Source organism: Cynoglossus semilaevis, chromosome 8 (genome assembly GCF_000523025.1).
Source record: "Cynoglossus semilaevis isolate Cse_v1.0 chromosome 8, Cse_v1.0, whole genome shotgun sequence".
In the NCBI taxonomy this organism is placed as follows: Eukaryota; Metazoa; Chordata; class Actinopteri; order Pleuronectiformes; family Cynoglossidae; genus Cynoglossus; species Cynoglossus semilaevis.
This window is the reverse complement of record NC_024314.1, coordinates 28,234,568-28,254,159: the sequence shown is the minus strand read 5'-3', so window position 1 is coordinate 28,254,159 and position 19,592 is coordinate 28,234,568. Positions and strand designations below refer to the sequence as shown.

Here is a 19,592-nt window from a genome sequence, read left to right as displayed (position 1 = left end):
TCTTCTTCTTCTTCTTCTTCTTCTTCCTCTTCCTCTTCTTCCACGGCTGAGAAACGTGAGCTCAAAGATCACATGACCGGACGTTTGAAGAGCCGACAGATCACAGGTGTTAGTCCCTGTCCACTCACTGATGTCATGTCATCGCTCACAAAATGTGCTGCTGACGGAGCGAGCGGACGGACGGACGGCTGGACACCAGTGGACACCAGTGGACACGTGTTCATCAGAGGTGTTCGTCCAATCAGTGAACACACCTGTACTCAGGGCTGCCCATCACTGCAGAGGGCATTAAAGCCAAAGGAGCCACAGCTGCAGCGCACACACACACACACACACACACACACACACACACACACACACACACACACACACCCTCGTCCTTCAGCCCGGACACAGAGCAGTGGTTTCCATAAGTCCATAAACACAGTCACTCTGCTGTGTAATCAACTGAGAGTTCATCCATCATTTGGACTTCGGTCCAAAATAAGTTCTGACGGGACTGAACTCAGAACAGAGAACCAGTTCAGATAATTATGTTAACGTGACCACGGCATCGAACACGTGACGTTTCACGGCCTGAATATCAAACACCTCTGAAGGTGACCACACTTTCACCCGTCGCCACAAGGTGGCCAGATTTTTTTAATGAGCGTACATCTGCATTACTCTAATTAATACCACACTCTTTGTCCTCGGAGCATTAACACAAACTCCTCAGGCTGTCATACACACACACAACCACTAGGGCTGGAAATCAATGACAGTTCACATCAGTTGAAATAAAAAAATGAATCTCACATCAAGGTGTGAGGAGTGGCTGCGTTATCGCAAAAAGTCACTGGTCAGACCATGACACTACACACTCTAGTCCAGTAGGTGGCAGTATGCTCCTAAAAACGTTGGTTGTGACCCACTATTAAACCCAGACGTCAGGTCCCTACGTAGGCTGAGAGACGTTCAGGTGTTGGAACAGAACGTGGGAAGAACTTGTTCCACAGAAAATATATATATAGAAAATATCGTATCGTAAACTAAAATCGTGAATCGAATCGCGTCGTGAGTTTCGTGCATCGTTACATCTCTAACACCCACAGACTTGAATCAGACGACAGACCAAATTTTTTCTTTCTTTCTGTAAATCTCTAGTGCCTCTTTCTCTTTGTCCTCATGGTTGTTTTGCAACTAGTGGCCGGCCTTGGTCACTGCAGGGTGCACACACCTTTACCACGGTGTAGTCAGCGTCAGTGTGAAGTGTGAGCTGCAGCTCCGTCTTTTTCTTCTTTGACGTCATTGTTGTGTTTACTTCAGCAGAGGTGATGGAACTTCACTGCCGTAGAATTATGGGATGTTAATGTTTTACAGGATATTTGGGCTCAGTCTACAGTGATGTTCCAACAAACCATCAGATCTGACGGTGTCTTTGTTGACCAACGAAGATGACCTTTTTTTTTTTTTGGATCATGTGACCCATTCAGAAGCGAAAAAAGTTAAAGCTGTTGTTAAAATTCTGTCGTTGACATGAACTGAAGTGGTGACAAAAACTTAAAAAAATCCACAGAGAGATCATTCAGAAGAAGACATTTTTCTTTAAATAATCTTGATAATTTTTTTTCTTTTTTTTTTTGGCAGCCACTCTGAGTAAAGACAGCACTTCACTTCAACAAGAACATCTGTCTCCTCCTACTATTCTTCAAGCTAAACAGGTCGATGCCCTTGTTCGCCCTATAGCCAACTGGACGATAACCACAGGCAGATCTGGAATTGATTTATTCTGATGATAAATCCCAACGATGCCCCATGTCTATAATGTACACCGGTGTTTCTGGAACAGACCCGGAACCTTCCTGGACAGCGGTGGTTCTGGAGGACAGTACAGGACGGAGGTGTTTGTCTTGGTACCGAAGGCTGTTTGGACGTTCATGGGTTTGAACCCACGTTAAAGTCAATGAATTTCATTCTCTTTCCTTTCGTTAGAAAAGGTTTTGTTATTATTTCACTTAAGTTTGGGTTTAAAGTCCTATAACAGGTACCAGAAAGTCTATTCACATATATTGCTGACATATATTTTCCCAAATTTCTCCTGCCATCCCATAAACGTCAGTCCAGATCCACCACTCTTTCTGGGTCTGACCTGATCATTTTTCCTCTCTTACCTTTCCGGATCAGATCTTCAATTTCTTGGTCGAAGCCCAGCCGGTGGCACTTCCTCCACAGCCCCATGTTGGTGGAGTTGTACTGCCTGCTGCACTCGTCCGCAGCGCTCATGGCAAACAGCTGCCTCCGGTGTCGCGCCAGCAGCATCAGCTTCTCCCCCCAGCGGGACGCGCTGCTGCTGCCGCCGCCGCCGCTGCTGCCGCTTTCACGGCTGGCCCGCAGCGGCAGGCTGTTGTTGGGAATGTAGATGAAGCCCGGGACCTTGCGGCGGCTGGAAAAGCTTCGGCAACGATCCTTGTACCTCCTGGCGTCGGTCTCGTACCAGTGGTCGGAGCACATCGCCACGGCCAGCATGGCCAGGGCGCAGAGAGACAGCGAGAGCCCGGCGTAGAGCAGTAACTTCCCGGCAGCCATGCTCGCTTGTCACAGCCGCATCAGCACCTCAGAAGACGGACAGCTCCTCTGCGGCTTCCCCTCCTCCTCCTCCTCCTCCTCCTCCTCCTTCTTCTCCTTCTTCTTCTCCTCCTCCTCCTCTTTTTCCTCTCTCCAAGAGCTCCAGCTGCTTCAGCTCACATCACCTCTGGAGAGCATCGCGGGGACCATCATCATCTTCATCATCATCATCATCATCATCGTCATCAAGAAGCGATTGAATGTGCGCGTTGGGGAAAAGTTGAATATATAAAAGGTGCTAAATCCTCATGTATTCCAGTGAATTCCAAACACGGCGTGACCGCGTCGCTCCTGCGTGCGCGACCGCTGCAGCGGCTTGGCGGAGATGAGAGAGAGAGGGATAGAGGGAGAGAGAGAGAGAGAGGGTTTATCTCATCTCAGTTCTGGATCCTCGGCGTCCATCTGTATGAGCGAGGCGACACAGCGGCAGCCGCGGCGGCAGCGGTGGCGGCACAGCCTTCGTCGTTAGTCATGCAGGAGGCACATCAGAAGGGGGGAAAAAAGCCTCTTTGTAGACAAGCACGGGGCAAAAACGCGGGGCAGAGCAGGCAGTCGGAGTGACAGCTGCGCACAGGATCGAATCGAGCCTGAACACCGCCCCCACAGGCTCCTACCAACACGTCACACCAAACATTACAACACCCTCTGGAAATGATTGACGGGCAGTTAAAGGTACCGGAGAAGCCAAACAGAACCCAGATGTAGTCTGTAGTCCAGCAGCAGCCAATGAGAGGGAGGGGGAGGGGGTGCATCCGCACGTGCGACTTCTGACCGGATGATAGCAGGCCTGACAATGGACCAATCAGCATCAATAGCTGTGTGGAACGGAAATGTTAGAAATGAGAGACGTTGTCCTCATATTTATTACACCTTTACGGAGACATGGGATAAATAAATACACGTTTCCGGTCTTCACCTGTAAGTTTCAGGTGAGCAGCAGAGAAGTTTTATTTCCATGTCCCTTCAGGGACACTTTACATCAGTGTCAGAGTTGTTTTTTCTGCAGGGCCCTTGTTTTGTAGACAGGACTTTACAGCTTTTGCTTCAAAACTCCATTAAACTTTATTTTAAACGCACTGAATCCCACGAGGCTAATCCGATTGAAGAAAAGGAATACGAGTACAATCCAGTTCCGTTCCTCCCACCGTGGTCCAAATAATGTAGGTACTAAAATTAGGAACATATTAAACTGTTTTCTGAATACCTGGAGTTTCTACAGTTCCGTAAAAATTGTTAAAAATAGTTTTTTGTTTTCATTAGTTATGTTTATTTTGGTTTGAATGTATTCAGGACAGTTATACAGAAAAGACGTAATGGTAGTTGTTTTTGTTCTTTTTTAAGATTTGTTTTTCGTCTGATAAGTCTGCTGTTGTGTTGAGATTCAGTCAGCGGTTTAACTTCCTTTAGATTTGGCGCCATCTTATGTTTAGAAATATATATATTTTAAAAAGTGTATCGTATATCAAAAATCTCATGCAGATCAATGAATGGATATGATTAGTTAAAAAATGCAGAGGTTATATTAAATCATTTAAAATACTAATAATAATAACTGTGTCTATGCTCCGTCGGGTCTCATTGTTTTTACATTATTAAAAAAAGATAATGAAATAAAGAATATTAAAGGACATTATTCATATCTAATTTTAATATATAAAGCGTTGTATTATATTTAAAAAAAATACTAAATTTAACGGGCGGATTTCATTATAAACAGCGGAACTTTAAATCGCGGTTTGTTATGGACGGCTCTTTTATAAGTGACGGACTTCCTCCTATAATTTTTTTTATATTACACTATTTCTTGTTTTTAAATATATATATACAACGAAATGTAAAATTAATCAGTGAAGTTGTCGATTTAAAATACAATTTTTAATAATATAAAAAACAGAAATCATAAACTGAAAATGTAGCTTCCTTTAACAGGAAGTAAAAGAAACTGACCAATCAGCGCTCAGACGTGTGTCATGCGCAGTAGCAGAGTCGTGTGTGCAGCGTGAAGGTTAATACCGAGTACCTGGAGTTTCTACAGTCCTGTTACACGGATAACTTTTTATTAGAATATATATTCGGTGTTCGTAGTACTGTCGAGTACTGAGTGATACTCAGGTAAGTTTATGTTTATCTGTTGTAAATGCTGTAATAATTGTGAACCGCGGGAAGCCAGGACCTAGCAAACGTAACTGTACTCACTAATCCTTTACACATAAGTATTATAGTCATAATGTGTCACAATTTAGGGTCGTTTATTGATGATGTGACCGATAATGTGTATTTTATGATCCCGTGTGTGTTTACTATTTGTACAGTTTTATTTAATAGATGTAGCGGTAGTTGTCCATCTTCCTTTGCGACTGGAAAACAAACTTTAATGCATCACCACCACTCTGAACATTTCTATTACGGGCAGGGTCTTTATTGAGTCCAAACTGAATCATTTTTTTTATCAAGATCATTCTCACTTGTTCTCTACAACAAGTGAGAAAAGTGACAGAAATACAAGTCTACAATGAGACGCACCACTGACCGGATGTTACGTCAGGGATTATAATATGAGCCCAGATGATATTTGTTTGTATATTATTGCTTTAATAATAGTTAAAAAAAACCGTATACCATATGATACAAAGTTAAAAAAACCGTATACCATATGATACAAATATTTTGAATCGTTACTGTGTGTCATGAAACAACTAAAGCGATTCAGCACCCCCTTCTGGAATTAACATTCAACTACCGTAAATGATTGATTGTAGATAGATAGAACTTTATTAATCCCTTCGGGAAATGAAGGATTTGTATTTCCTGCACTGTACTTCCTTTTTGCTATCAATAGAATCAAAGCTTTATCAATCTACTGTAATTAAAATGAGTTTTTTTTAAAGATGTGTTTTTTGTAAATGGCCATTTTTTTACTACATAAACCACAGGTATAAAAGTTAGAGGTTGAAGGTCCATCATTAAGAATGCATGAACATCGCAGCGGGAGCTTCTTTGGTTCTAATGTGTTTCTAATCCCCTTCTTCAGCCATGGCTGGTCCGAGCACGTACGCCCTCCGTATGGCCAGGCTGAGTGCACAGATCTTCAGTGAAGTGGCCCGCCCCACGGACGCCAAATCCTTAAAGGTGGTCCAGCTGTTCAAGGAAACTCCCCTGGCGAAGAGGAAGGAGGTTTATGACTGGTACCCACAACACAACATTTACTACGCCATGACCCAGAAGCTCCGGTTTCTGGGACTGTTCAGGTACCAATCATCCAGAAATTGTCCCGAATGCACTGACTGTGTCTGTTCATGCTAACACAGTGATAAGCTAAAGAAAGGTTAGCTAACTCTAAATGTATTGTTAGCAGTGTTTAGAAGTTAGAAATGTTACCGAGGATTAAACCTTGAGTAAAAATGTGTTTTTTTAAAGTTTACTTTTTCTCTTCTCCCTCAGGGATGAACATGAGGATTTCAAAGATGAAATGTGGCGCCTGAGAAAACTGAGAGGAAAAGGGCGACCAAAGAAAGGCGAGGGGAAGAGAGCGACCAAGAGGAAGTGACGGACTCTGATATCAAATGTGTTTATTATTCTGTATCGACAACATTCTGGGACACATCTCTTGGTTGAATTAGTTTTTTTTTTCAGGTCGACAGATGAGGCTAATTGTTGCTTCTAAATATTGAACAGCTATTACACTTCAGCCATTTTGACGGATCAGGTCGACCAGGTGTTAATAGTTAACTGTATGTGCGTGTGTAACTGTTCTCACCAGAAAAAAGTGTAATATTTCAATTAAAGTTTGTTGCTATTTGCCCGAATGTCTATTTCTAGCCATATATTCAGGAAAGGTACCATGAAGAAATGTACTTTTGATAAAAACGTGACCGTTAGTGACACAAAGAGAACGAGATTTGAAAACTCATGAAAACTACTACAGTATTTACTGCAAATAACTTGTCCGAGTTCGTCCATGCGACAGTGTCAGGCAGAACACTTCCAGCAGGTGGCAATAAACAAACTAAAGGAGTCTCCGAACAGTTAAGGTAAATCTTTCTTAGTGTCTTTCTTCAATTTCTGCGAAAATANNNNGTCGTGTCCCCGCTGTCTTCAAAGTATTTTCATGGCGAGTAATTGTTCAGCTGTTAATATTTGAACTAAAAAGACGTATAAATATATTAATAAGTCAGTTTATTAATATTGATATCTGACCAATGATCAACGACGCTGTTACGGAAACTATAATGACGTCAGTCTAGCCAATCGATAACAACTTTCAGGTGAGTGAACCCGTGAGGGCAATAGTTACAGTTTTCCAGGATATAGTTTTTTAAAATAAACGATCTTTTCTTTTCTTTTTTTTGGTTGAGAGTTAAGAGATAACGGACGTTTGGAAACATGTTTTTAATCCGATAACTGAATCCAAACAATGGCGGAGGTTTTCATAATTAGTCAAGGGTTAAAAAGAGGGCGTGTCTGTTATGATGTGATTACCCGGGTCATTGTAATGATAATGACAATAATCATATTAATGATAACAGTAATGACATATGATTTTGTGGCCACTCGGCGGTAGTAGTTGTGATCCAGTCGGTGGCGGTGCTGCTCCTGCTCCTGCTCCTGCGTCTCTGTCTCCCCCTCCTGTCCTCAGCACCAGCCTGCGTTTCCTTCTATTATTTTCCACTCACTTTCTCGCAGTTTAAAATGGCGGCGTTGAGCAGCGCCGAGTCTCCACCGCCCGTCTTTAACGGAGACACCGCGGAGCGGGAGCCGGACAGAGAACGCGGCCTGGAGGAGCTGGGCCCCGGGCTGGACGCGTCCTGCTCGCCGGGGATTCCTGGGTGTCCGCAGGAGGAGGAGGTAAGCCGCCACAGCCGCGGGTTAACGGGTGGAGGCTAGGCAAGGGGACACGGGCTCCGTGCACTGGTAATTGGACGTGAATGTACAGGAAACACCGGCTCTGGACGTAGATCGTGGGAGCTGCAGTGCAGGGGGAGGGGGGGCAGGAGAGGATGAGCTAGCTAGCCGAGCCCGGTGCTGGGGTTCCCCACGGCCCCGCAGCTCACAGCGGTCACAGTAATGCGACAGGCCGGAGAGAGAGAGACAGAGATAGAGAGCGAGAGAGAGGGAGAGGGAGAGAGAGAGGGGGACCGGGAAGGAAGCTTCTTTCGGCCGAGCCGCTGTTCATGTCGGGCCTGTTTTATTCCACTGGCTCCTTGGTCTCATTTTTCCAGGCTCGCTGCAGCTGCAGTCTGGTGCGGCATCAGAGCTCACACACTCACGCACACGTTCATGTTTATATACGCGCACATCATACACACACACACACACACACGTATATATTTATATATATTTACACACACATATATATATTTTCTAGTGCTTTAAGTGACACAACAGACCGACAGTTACTGTGATCTGTACGTGAACTGCAGCCTCTGATGAAGCCAGTGTTTTATATTCACCAGAGGCTCTTCACCTCAAAGGCTGCTGCTGCTGCTGCTGCTGCTGCTGCTGCTGCTGATGCTGATGCTGCTGATGGTTATGATCAGGTAACTGTAGGTGATGCAGGTCCGAGTGAGGCAGATTTGTGCAGTTGAGACTGCTTACGTTTTGCAATTACCATTACAGACTTTACACTAACTACACACACACACACACACACACACACACACACTCACTCAAACAGTCCTAAAATGATCATTTTGAAGTGTATATAATGCAGTAGTCCTGGTGAGTCCTGGTGGTGGTCTGAAGTATTGACACATTAGCATTTCCTGGGCTGCACCCCACAGCCTATGCAGCCCACTGGGGCCGGATGCGGCGAGACCACTAGTTAACCAACCCTAAACCTAAGGGTCTACTATGAACACAGACCAAGGTACCAGGTGCTACGGTACGGCCTGGTCCAGAGATGTAAATATCACTGGTAATAATCGAAGCAGATTTTGGTTTTCGTGAACTCCTGGACTTCGATTTTAAATTTTACCAAAGAGCTGCTGGTGGTTCAGGATTGGTCCAGTAGGATATTGGAGATGGACCAAAGATGTTCTGGTGACAGGTGATGTCGCAGCCTCTACTTTTGTTACGTGGCTGAACTCAAGTTCTCACCTCAGGAGGTCACTGTGTTTGGGTCAGATCCCAGGCGGGTTCCTCGCTCCTGCACCGACTCTGTGTTTGGAACCCAAACTGAACCATTTAGACCGTACGTTCTGAAGCAAAAACGTACGTTGTTGTCGAAGACAATATACTATATTCTACTACAGAAAATACCCAGTGAATGGGTATTTTCACAGTTGTGCTACACTGTACTATTAACCTAAACAAAGACTGACGTGACAGTCCTCTGTCGTGTCTATCCTTGGTCAGTTTTCAGGTCTTAGGTATTAACTTTTTTTGCGAAATTGCGAAACACTTAATTTCAGATTCCGATATCAACAGATACCGATATAGTGGGGCAGTGGTGGCCTGGTGGTTGAGGAGGTGAAGTGCCACCTGCTCACTAAGGTGATGGGTTAAAGTTGTGTTTCTCCATTATTTTCTGCCATGCTCCCCCTAGGGGACAGAAGTCCTCCCCACTCATATATGAGTTGCTGGCACCAGCATTCTGCAAACAATCTTCTGATTAATAAAATAGACTGCAATGCTGCCATCTAGTGACTTTCACTATCATATACAGCCGTTTTTCCCCAAAACTATTTTTTAGGACACACATCATTTGGCGAAACCCAGGCATTGCCTTATTGGGTTTTCATTATCGGAGGAAAAACCGATACAAATTCTTACAGATATGACATGATATGCTTATATCAGGAACCGATAATATACGTCTGTTGATATTATCGGACGTTCCTAATCTTTTAAGAAACGTATACAGTGGTAGTGCGTTTTCGTGTGATTATTTTTTTCTGTTGTTCTGTTAGTTTTCACACAGCCATAACTCGATGCTGTGATGTCATCACCTCCTGCTGGATGATAGTAGGTAGTGAAGGTGGCACATCACCTGTGTCACGTTTTATGTTTGTTTTTTGAAGTTGGAAAAACAAAACATTCTAACGAAAGATTTTTGTTTGTGGACTGAAATTTAGCGTTTTCAGTCTGTGGGACAAATGGACGACGCTGCCCTCAATGGCCATACCCTGCAACAGCTTAAGTAACAATGACAGTTTTTCTTCTTCCAAATATGGCGTTTTCCAGTTAGCTCTTGTTTTCGTTATGCCAGTGTAATGGAAGTGACTGCAGTAACGACACTGTTACAGCTGAGTGTTTCCTGTTACATCACACACACACACGGAGTAAACGGAGGAAGTTGTGACTTCACACAATGAGACTGCAGCTCCATTTAAACTGGAACATGTTGGGTTCCAGCTCCAGTCCATGTTGAAAGAAGAAAGTCGAGAAACGCTAAAAACATCAGTGCCCTCTTTTCACTCTGTGAAGGAGGTCACGCCCCGGGAGGATTCGCTCTACAGACCTCAACAACTGCTCGCCATTTGCAACAATTAGACCTGCTGTTGTCAGGGGTTGGTTTATGATCCACCACAAGGTGTCACTGCTGAACATTTCAGGGCCACATATCCAATCATCTTCACCGTCGCCTTCTGTTCTTTATCATCTATTTTCCTCTAAATGGGATCAACAACCTTTTTGATGGATTTTTTATTTTTTATTCAAACCAAGACATTGAGTTGAATTTTTGGTCCTCTAGGGGTCTGCAGAGGTACTGCAGGAGGATTGGGGATTTTTAAATATACAAAATTGACAACGTTGATATTAACGAAGTATTCAATGACACGATGGTTATACGGTCCATGCTCCATATCTCCATCAGTTCCAGAAACCAGAATTGCGATATGATGGTTTTTCTTTTTCTTGTCTTGTGAATCACAGATATATTAGAGATGTATGTTCTAGTTGAGTTGCTGAACTATATTGACTCCATGTCATTGTTGTGTTTTCCCCCACAGCTCTGGAACATCAGACAGATGATCAAGTTGACACAGGAACATCTGGAAGCTCTTCTTGACAAGTTCGGAGGAGAACACAATCCTCCCTCCATATATTTAGAGGTAAGGGAGCGGAAGAAGTTCACGGAAAAGGAAAAGTTTAAAGTGAGTCTTCAAACCTGAGCCCTTTGGTCTTGTCTCCCCTTGTCTCCCCCCTCCTCTCTCGTCCTCCCCCTTCAGGCCTATGAGGAGTACACCAGTAAGCTGGATGCTCTCCAGCAGAGGGAGCAGAAGCTGTTGGAGGCCATGGGAAACGGCACAGACTTCTCCTGTTCTCCCTCGATCACGCCGACCGTTCTGGACGTCAAGACGGGAGGCTGCGGCGCCGGGGGCGGAGCCCAGGCGTTCCCGTCGGCTCCCAACACCCTGGCGGTCCTGCAGACCCCCACAGACACGAACCGAGCCAACCCTCGTTCACCGCAAAAACCAATCGTTCGGGTCTTCCTGCCCAACAAACAGAGAACGGTGGTACGTTTACCTTACACCAGCTTACTGCCTCACATGTCAGAGAGTTTGGTCTGCACATCAAGACTTTTTATATTTTGTTATGTTAATATTTGAATGTAATTGAATGTAGATTAAATCACTTTGTGGGACATGAACAGCTTGATTGGACCAGAGGTCACCAATCAGAGACCAGGTCCACGTACGACCACATTCTCCCAGATTGGTCGACAGGATCTGATCAAAAACAAAAAACAAAATTGCTGTTGATCATTTAGTGCCGGCCGGATGTATGAGGTTAATGTGCAGGAAGTGGCCCGCGAGCCGTCAGTTTTGTGCCTCCCAAAGCCAAAAAACTTTTTTTTTTTTTTGCCTTTGTTCCACCTCTGCTGTTCCGTTGCCACATGTTGAGCATGGTGTGCGGTGATGTGTTCAGGTACCAGCCCGCTGTGGAATGACTGCCAGAGACTCCCTCAAGAAAGCTCTGATGATGCGAGGCCTTATCCCAGAATGCTGTGCGGTTTACAGAATACAGGACGGGTGAGTGCGTCCGTGACGACGAGACTAACTAATAATTCAGTGCGTTGGCCCACACACAGGTGTCAGGTAACAACAGTGCCCCCTAGGAGACAAGAATTTTTTTTTTTTTTTTAATCTAAGATTTACTTAAACAGTGTTGGTTTTACATTTGGACCTGAATTTTATGAGACAACATATTTGTAGTATTTTGTAGTAGTACTACATACATAGTAAAAAATACTAAAGAAGTAGATGTAGTGTAGAAGTAGAAGTTTGAAATCACTCTATTATTTTGCTTTTCTTTCTTCTCTGTTGTTTACTGTTGTGACTTGAAATCACTCTTTTATTTTGCTTTTCTTCTCTGTTGTTTACTGTTGTGACGTTCTCACTTCATGATTAACTGTTAACCTTTTGACCTTTCAGAGAGAAGAGGCCCATTGGCTGGGACACAGACATCTCGTGGCTAACTGGAGAGGAGTTACACGTGGAAGTGCTGGAGAACGTGCCGCTCACCACACACAACTTTGTGAGTTCAGACCTTCAGTCGTGACTGTACGCCAAAGTCGGACGACGCGTTTCACACCCAACGACAATGTGACCGTTTTTTTTTTTTTTGGTTCAGAAAAATCATCTAGAATTCTTGTTTTACACACGACCTCTTTGAAAAACACTTTGTTTACAATATTCCTGGGCAGAGGTGTCAAAGTCATTGTAGGTCAGAGGTCACACACAGTCCAGTTTGACCTCAACTTGGCAGCAAAAATGATGTCATTATAACTCGGGATGTCCGATAATATCGGCCGACCAAAACTATCTGCCGATATTATCGTGATATTGTAATATCTGTAAGAATTGTTAATGGTTTTTCCTCCGATAATGAAAACCCGATAACGCAATGCCCAGATTTTGTCAAATGACGTGTCCTAAAAGTATTTTTGGGGAAAAAACAGCTGTCTATGAAAGTGAAAGTCACTAGATGGCAGCATTGCAGCAACTTATACAGATAAATACATAAATACTACCAGGCATTTATCGGCATTGGTTGATATCGGAATTGGAAATTAAGTGTTTGGACAATATCATGATTATAACGATCTAATCTGGCCTGCGATTGGATTCCATAACAAACATGAAATAATAACATTAGACAAAAATGTGATTTTTATTTCATTTATTTGAGTGTCTGGCCCTCCGATAAATACAGTTGGTGACCCTTGACCTACGTTACATACACTGATTCGACCACACGTTTAATCAACCAACACAGTGAGACCACCTGACCATTTTGATGGACGATTGTTGCGTGCGGTTCGTCCGTTCCGCGTGTTACTTTCAGCCGTTTTGCGATCCTCACGCTGCACGTTTGTGTTTTTGATTGACAGGTGAGGAAGACCTTCTTCACGCTGGCCTTCTGTGACTTCTGCAGAAAGCTGCTCTTCCAGGGTTTCCGCTGTCAGACCTGCGGCTACAAGTTCCACCAGCGGTGCAGCACGGAGGTCCCGCTCATGTGTGTCAACTACGACCAGTTGGAGTGAGTCACTCGGACGACCGGGCTTTTTTAAATAGTGGAAAGAAATCAGACTTCAGGTTCTTTTGGACTAAATGATCAATACATTAATGCTCAGTCTCAGATTTAGGTTTTTATTAAAGATCATTTCATTGGTTCAGTTAACAGTCCGAGCCGTGGGGTCGGACCTGAAATATATTATATATATTCATACAGTTGGACTTCATCTGTCCATGGTCAGTGATTTTAAATGTTAAGAATCTGAAGATACAATACGTATCACAATACAATACTGACACAATATATTGCAATACTACAGGTACAACGATATAGTCTCAGACTCTGCCCCCCCCAGTGTGATCCTAGTCTCAGACTCTGCCCCCCCCCCAGTCTAGCTGTAGTCCCAGTGTGATCCTAGTCTCAGACTCTGCCCCCCCCAGTGTGATCCTAGTCTCAGACTCTGCCCCCCCCAGTGTGATCCTAGTCTGAGACTCTGTTCCATCTGAACATCAGTTCCTAACTCTGGAACAGAGGGATCTACATTTGGAATCACTAGAGAAGAAAGAAAAGAACAAGAACATGAACCAACACCAGGAATATTGGACTGAGAATTGATGAGACAAAAAAAAAAAAAAAAAAAAATCCATTTTGAGGCTTTTAACACTTCTTGTTTTCACAGCTTGTTGTTAGTGTCCAAGTTCTTTGAGCATCACCCCTTCACCCAGGAGGAGGTGTCCTCGGAGGGGACGACTCCTGTGTCCGAGGTCTGTCCGTCACTCCCTCCGTCTGACTCCATGGGGTGAGACACTCACACTCACACTCACACTCCCGATGTCACCACTGAGTCATGTTGTTAAGAAAACTGTAGATCATTCTGGAACCACGTTCTACCCGGGGGTGAGAGCCTCAGTGTCACCCACAGCACGACGCTAACAGTAACTGTCAAATATCCTTCAGATATGGAGTTTGGTTTTATTCCCAGGAAAAGTACTACATATGTAATATTTGTTTTGAGAGTACTGGTAAAAAAAAGAATACTGTATGAGAAAGATGGGAGTGGCAGAGAAGTATGTGAGTGTGGTTCAGGACGTGTTTAAGGCAGGACGGGGTGGCTTCAAGAGTTTCAATTATCTTTTCTTACCCTGGTGATCGAGAGGTTGACAGATGAGGTCATCAGGAGGCGACGGTAACTCAGAGGGGCAGTTAAGGTGGAGCAGTTTGAAGATAAAGTTAGAGATGAGATTGAGATGCAGACCAAAGGAAAACACCCTGAAAACATTTAGTGTTACGGTAAAGGTAGGGGTTGGTGAGACAGATGACCCCTTGTGGTGAATCATGGTTCAGTTGGGTCTGTTTTTCTTCACTGACACTCGCCCTCTGTCCAGGTCCATATGCCACTCCACTGTATCGCCTTCCAAGTCCATACCTATCCCGCCCAGTTTCCGGCCAAACGAGGAAGACCACCGCAACCAGTTTGGTCAGCGGGACCGTTCGTCTTCGGCGCCAAACGTCCATATCAACACCATAGAGCCTGTCAACATTGATGTGAGTCTGCTGGAAAAACGGGTATTACCAGACGTACCCGATGTTAGCTTTTGTCTGATATCCAATATGGCGATATTGTCCAAACACTTAATGTCCGATTCCGATATCAACCGATACCAATATACGTAACCGTTTGGGTTAAAGTCAGAGGACACACTGACGATACTGTGCACAACGCAAATAATAGATTCACTTTCACTTCAGAACAATTTTTAGGTCACATCATCTGGGCCAAGACCCAGGGATCGATATTACATAATCGCACGAAAAAAAGTGATAACGATTCTTACCGATATTACATAATAAAGCTAATATCGGTCGGCTGATAATATCGGACATCCTTGTTATAGCAATGTCAAAGATACATAGGTCGAACTCATTTTGGATACTACTACTTACAGATCCAGAGAATACTTCAAAGTACTACATAAATGTCTGTTGATCCCAGTACTGTTCCACGGTACTGTTGCTGATAAACTGTTCTTTCTTCCTCCGTTCAGGACTTGATTCGAGACCAGAGTTTACCGAGGTCAGATGGAGGTATGACGCTACGCTACTGTGTTCTTTTTTTTTTGTTTTTTTGCTAATTTTCCCATCATCCCATGGTCTGTGTGTGTTTTTGTGTCCGTCTAATCATGCATGTGCTGTGTGAGGCGTTTAGGGTTAGAGTTTAGTCCAGTAAAAAAAGAAGCTTTTTCAAATGTAGGGTCCCATCATTGGGTCGGGGGCTTTTAGAGTGACCTCCTGGTGTGGACAAATGGGACGGAGAGAAGATCGTAGTGGGAAAAGATGGTTTGGAAAATATCTAAATGTCATCGTTTGGTGTTTTTTTTTGTTTGTTTTGTTGTTTTTTTTTAAAGAATACTTTATGGGAAAATGATGAAGTTCTGCAGAACCAGAGAACGACCCAGTTATAAAGTGAACTGGTGAATAAAAACCTGTTTAAAAGCAACAGTTCTGCCCAGAGAGTCAGAGAACGACCCAGTTATAAAGTGAACTGAACCACAGACTGTGTCCAACAGATTCAGCCTTTTCTCACCATTCGCTTCTTAAAAAAATTTTTTTTTTCTCATGATCTGTAAGAGTTTGACAGGATGCTACTGCAGTTTTACTCCCTTCACTTCCCATTTCAGTCTGTGCCTTTGTTACGTTGCCAGAGTGTCGTTAAAAACTGAATTTCTTTTATGTTTGAAAAAAAAAAAGAAGTGAAATAGAAGGTGTCGAGAAGGTGGATGAAAAGAGACGGGCAAGTCTGGGGTTAAAGTCGTGACACCTTTGGGTGAACAGCTGCGCGGTGAATACGTGGGGGAAAAAAAGGGGGGAAAAAAAGCTACGCTAACATGCTAACTAGGGTTGTAAGAAAATATCGATGGACTGAAATATTGCGGGGTTTTTTTTCACAATAACGTATTGATATTCTACACCACTGGATTTGTTTTATTATCGTGACTATAACCACTGTATGGATTTGTTTTATTATCGTGACTATAGTATCGCAATATATTGTCAGTATTGTATCGTGATACATATCGTATCGCCAAATTCTTAACAATCCACACCCCTATTTAAAATCAGTAGCACTAATATATATCGTTGATCCTATAGTATCGCAATATATCTTATCGTCGCCCCCCCCCGTATCGCGATGCGTATCGTAATCGCCAGATTCTTGCCAGTGCACACCGCCACGCGCTACACTGCTAACAGTGTAGCGCGTGGCGCCCCTTCATCTGTGTCCATGGAGAGTTAGTCACAGAGGTGCGAGGGCGAGTAGCAGTGATGGTCTGTCTGTCTCTTTTTGCCCTGCAGCCCCCCCGACCTACCCCGCCCGCTGCTTGAGGAAGCATCGAACACGGACCTCAAGCCCCCTCCTATACTCCTACCCCAATGACATAGTGTTTGATTTTGAGGCTGAGCCTGTTTTCAGAGGTAGTTAGGAGCCCTCTGCGTGTTCCTCTGTCCTTCACCCATCCGACCCCCCCCACCTGTCCGTCCTTCACCCCCCACCTCCCTCCTCCTCCTCCCCCACCTCTACACCTCTGCCCTGACACAGTGTCCTGTCGTGTGAACCCGACCCTGTCTCTCTCTCTTCCTATCCCCCCTCCCTGCCCCCCTCCCCCCTCTTTTACGTCAACACGTGCTCTCCTCACCCGCAGGTGTTACACATTCACCTGACTCACCCGACGACAGACGTAGATACGGTGGATGGTGGTTTGGTCGCTAAACGTTAGAGACTCAGGGGTGAGGAATCCAGGGGTGAGGAATCCAGGGGGTGAAGCTGCCTTCATTCTGGGGCCCAAATTTGGAAGATTTTTAGGGTTTCTACAAGAACTTTAACACCCAATGAAGCGGAAACAGCGCCCTCTTGTGGTCTCTTTGCTGTGGAGTGTTAAAATGTGCAGCAGGTGTCACTCTTTATTTCTTTAGCTTCTTGTGCTAACGCCGTCTGATTAGCATTTGTGCTAAAAAAAAAAAAAAAGAAAACTGCGTAGCTGCACTGCCGTATGCAAACTGTTTTACATTTTTTATTATTATTATTATTACAGTCCCAGTGGACGACACGTCCCGTCCCCAGACAGGAACCTAAACGAGACCTTCACAATAAAAGTCGTCTTATCAACTTCCTCTTTTAGCGCCAACGTGTCTTTGATTTGGTTATAACAACACTGGTATGTTTGTATTAACCATTAACCACCATCCAGACCAGCACCATGTTCACCACTGTGCTGTGATGACACACACACACACACACTCACACACACACACACACACACACCTCACTCCTTCCCTGAAACTTTCTCCTTTTCTTCTTTTCTTTTTTTTTTTAATGTTTGACCCTTGTTTTTTTTTTTCCTAATTCTCTTCTTGCTTTTGCACTTTTTCTTTCTTCCTTTCTTTCTTTCTTTCTTGCTCGCACCCCCCCCCCTCCCCCCCCCCGCTCCCCCACCGGGGCGCCGCCCACGCCACGCGCCACCGGGTCCCTGACCAATGTCAAAGTTCCACAGAAGTCACCGTGCCAACAACGGGAGCGCAAGTCGTCGTCTTCGTCCGAGGACCGCAATAAAATGGTGAGAGGTCGAGGCGACGACTTTGACCTTTGACCTTTGATCTGTGTTTGTGTGTTTGTGCACTGACCACACATGTTGTCAAACAGAAAACCTTGGGCAGAAGGGACTCCAGTGACGACTGGGAGATCCCTGAAGGTCAGATCACCCTGGGTCAGAGAATAGGATCTGGGTCGTTTGGAACCGTCTACAAAGGAAAGTGGCACGGTAAGAACAAAGGCTGCTGGGAACCGGCTCAGTGAGGGCTCCGCTGAGCCCAATGATGTGCGCCCTATAAATATTTTTTGGTGGAAAAACAACTGTATTTAGAAGTAAAAGCCACTAGATGGCAGCATTGCAGCTCATTTTATTCTTTTTATTTTCATTTTATTTAAAGAACTTGTACAGTGGTTTGTACTGATTGATAAATAAATAAATGTTACCAGGTGCTCAATAGTACTTCCGTTTGGGGGGGTGAAAAAACTTCTGTCCACTAGGGGGCATGGCAGAAAATAATAAAGAAACACAGCTTTAACCCCCACCTTACACAGCAGACGACACTTACCTGCCTTAACCACCAGGGCACCACTGCCCGCTATATCAGAATCGGAAATTAAGTTTTGGACAATATCGGATATCGGCAAAAAGTTCGTATTGCAGCGCACACCCCTATAGTTTTGACTTCTCTCTCTCTCTTTTAGGGGACGTGGCGGTGAAGATGTTGAACGTCACTGCTCCAACGCCACAGCAACTTCAGGCCTTTAAGAACGAAGTCGGAGTCCTCAGGTAACGCCCTCTGCTGGTCAACAGTCGACGTCACAGTCGAAAAGTTCTAAGACAGCTGGTGGAACACGTAGTTTAATACTAGACTGATACCAAGGGACGGTGCAGCCCACGTGGACCACATCCAGCAGAAGTCCCGTAGACTTCGATGAAGAGTTTGTTTTTCCCAAATTGTTTTCAGAACTTTGTTGAATTTCAGTTTTGTCGATTCCCTCTTCCCCAGGAAAACGCGTCACGTGAACATCCTGCTGTTCATGGGCTACACCACCAAACCCCAGCTGGCCATAGTCACCCAGTGGTGCGAGGGCTCCAGTCTGTACCACCACCTCCACATCCTGGAGACCAAGTTCGAGATGATCAAGCTGATCGACATCGCCCGGCAGACGGCCCAGGGCATGGAGTAAGAACCACAGACGCACTGACATCACTGACGGTGTCTGTGAGCTTTTCAATGACAGCGCCTCTTCCTCTCTGTCTCCAGCTACCTCCACGCCAAGTCCATCATCCACCGAGACCTGAAGAGCAACAGTATCCTCTCTAACACAGAAAAAAAAAAAAAAAAACCTCGGACCCCGGCACCGAGGACGGGTTTCAGACCCGGGTGTTTCCTTGACTCCTTCTCCTCTCAGATATTTTCCTCCATGAGGATCTGACGGTGAAGATCGGTGACTTCGGCCTGGCTACGGTCAAGTCGCGTTGGAGCGGCTCGCACCAGTTTGAACAGCTGTCGGGGTCGATACTGTGGATGGTCAGTTTGGGCTTCACAGGGTTAACGTTCAAACAGGAAGTGCTTGTTTGACGCTTTAAGATCGCATTAAAAAAAAAAGAAAAATCTGGCGATACGATACATATCGAGATACGATATATTGCGATACTTTAGGTATGGAGATATATTGAATTTTTTCAATAATGTACAGTGAGACCTCGAGATACGAGCTCCACGAAACACGACTTTTCCTAGTTACGAGTTAGCAACATTTTTTTCGTGATACAAGGAAACGAGTTATCAGTGCTCTCACTGGACACTGTGTGGCGCTGTCTCCCTCATTGTCCATCTCTGGGTTATTTTACCCATTTTTACAAAACAATAATTTAAATTATTTTCTGAATGAATATAATTTTATATGATCAATACATTTGTTTATATCTAAC

At 44.5% G+C, this 19,592-nt stretch overlaps 3 protein-coding genes and 1 long non-coding RNA gene across 7 annotated transcripts in view; 3 read left to right on the top strand and 1 right to left on the bottom strand.

The window, feature by feature from the left end:
• LOC103383018 (uncharacterized) overlaps positions 1-2,160 on the top strand; it is a 27,220-nt gene extending 25,060 nt beyond the window's left edge. For all 3 annotated transcript variants that reach the window (XR_003050339.1, XR_003050340.1, XR_521978.3), the window contains one exon: positions 1,630-2,160. This is a non-coding gene — a long non-coding RNA (uncharacterized LOC103383018). The remainder of the gene's footprint in view (positions 1-1,629) is intronic.
• tmem178bb (transmembrane protein 178Bb) overlaps positions 1-2,568 on the bottom strand; it is a 56,394-nt gene extending 53,826 nt beyond the window's left edge. The window contains exon 1 of the mRNA XM_008316011.3: positions 2,154-2,568. Within this exon, the coding sequence (XP_008314233.1) occupies positions 2,154-2,568 (415 nt within the window). The remainder of the gene's footprint in view (positions 1-2,153) is intronic.
• Positions 2,569-4,561: 1,993 nt separating this feature from the next.
• mrps33 (mitochondrial ribosomal protein S33) lies at positions 4,562-6,413 on the top strand. The gene is made up of 3 exons (XM_008316012.3): positions 4,562-4,719; positions 5,639-5,855; positions 6,049-6,413. Exons 2-3 carry the CDS (start codon positions 5,641-5,643, stop codon positions 6,152-6,154), a joined length of 321 nt encoding a protein of 106 aa, XP_008314234.1. The 5' UTR covers positions 4,562-4,719; positions 5,639-5,640; the 3' UTR covers positions 6,155-6,413.
• A 469-nt stretch (positions 6,414-6,882) lies between these two features.
• The window catches only part of braf (B-Raf proto-oncogene, serine/threonine kinase), a 19,686-nt gene continuing 6,976 nt past the window's right edge, over positions 6,883-19,592 (top strand). The window contains exons 1-10 of one of the 2 annotated variants that reach the window (XM_025057599.1): positions 6,883-7,452; positions 10,560-10,661; positions 10,779-11,066; positions 11,479-11,582; positions 11,985-12,087; positions 12,944-13,092; positions 13,748-13,867; positions 14,454-14,613; positions 15,114-15,153; positions 16,423-16,542. In XM_025057599.1, coding sequence (XP_024913367.1) covers positions 7,297-7,452; positions 10,560-10,661; positions 10,779-11,066; positions 11,479-11,582; positions 11,985-12,087; positions 12,944-13,092; positions 13,748-13,867; positions 14,454-14,613; positions 15,114-15,153; positions 16,423-16,542 — 1,342 coding nt within the window. In that variant the 5' untranslated portion in view covers positions 6,883-7,296. The remainder of the gene's footprint in view (positions 7,453-10,559; positions 10,662-10,778; positions 11,067-11,478; positions 11,583-11,984; positions 12,088-12,943; positions 13,093-13,747; positions 13,868-14,453; positions 14,614-15,113; positions 15,154-16,422; positions 16,543-19,592) is intronic. The other variant, XM_025057600.1, reaches the window with a different exon arrangement.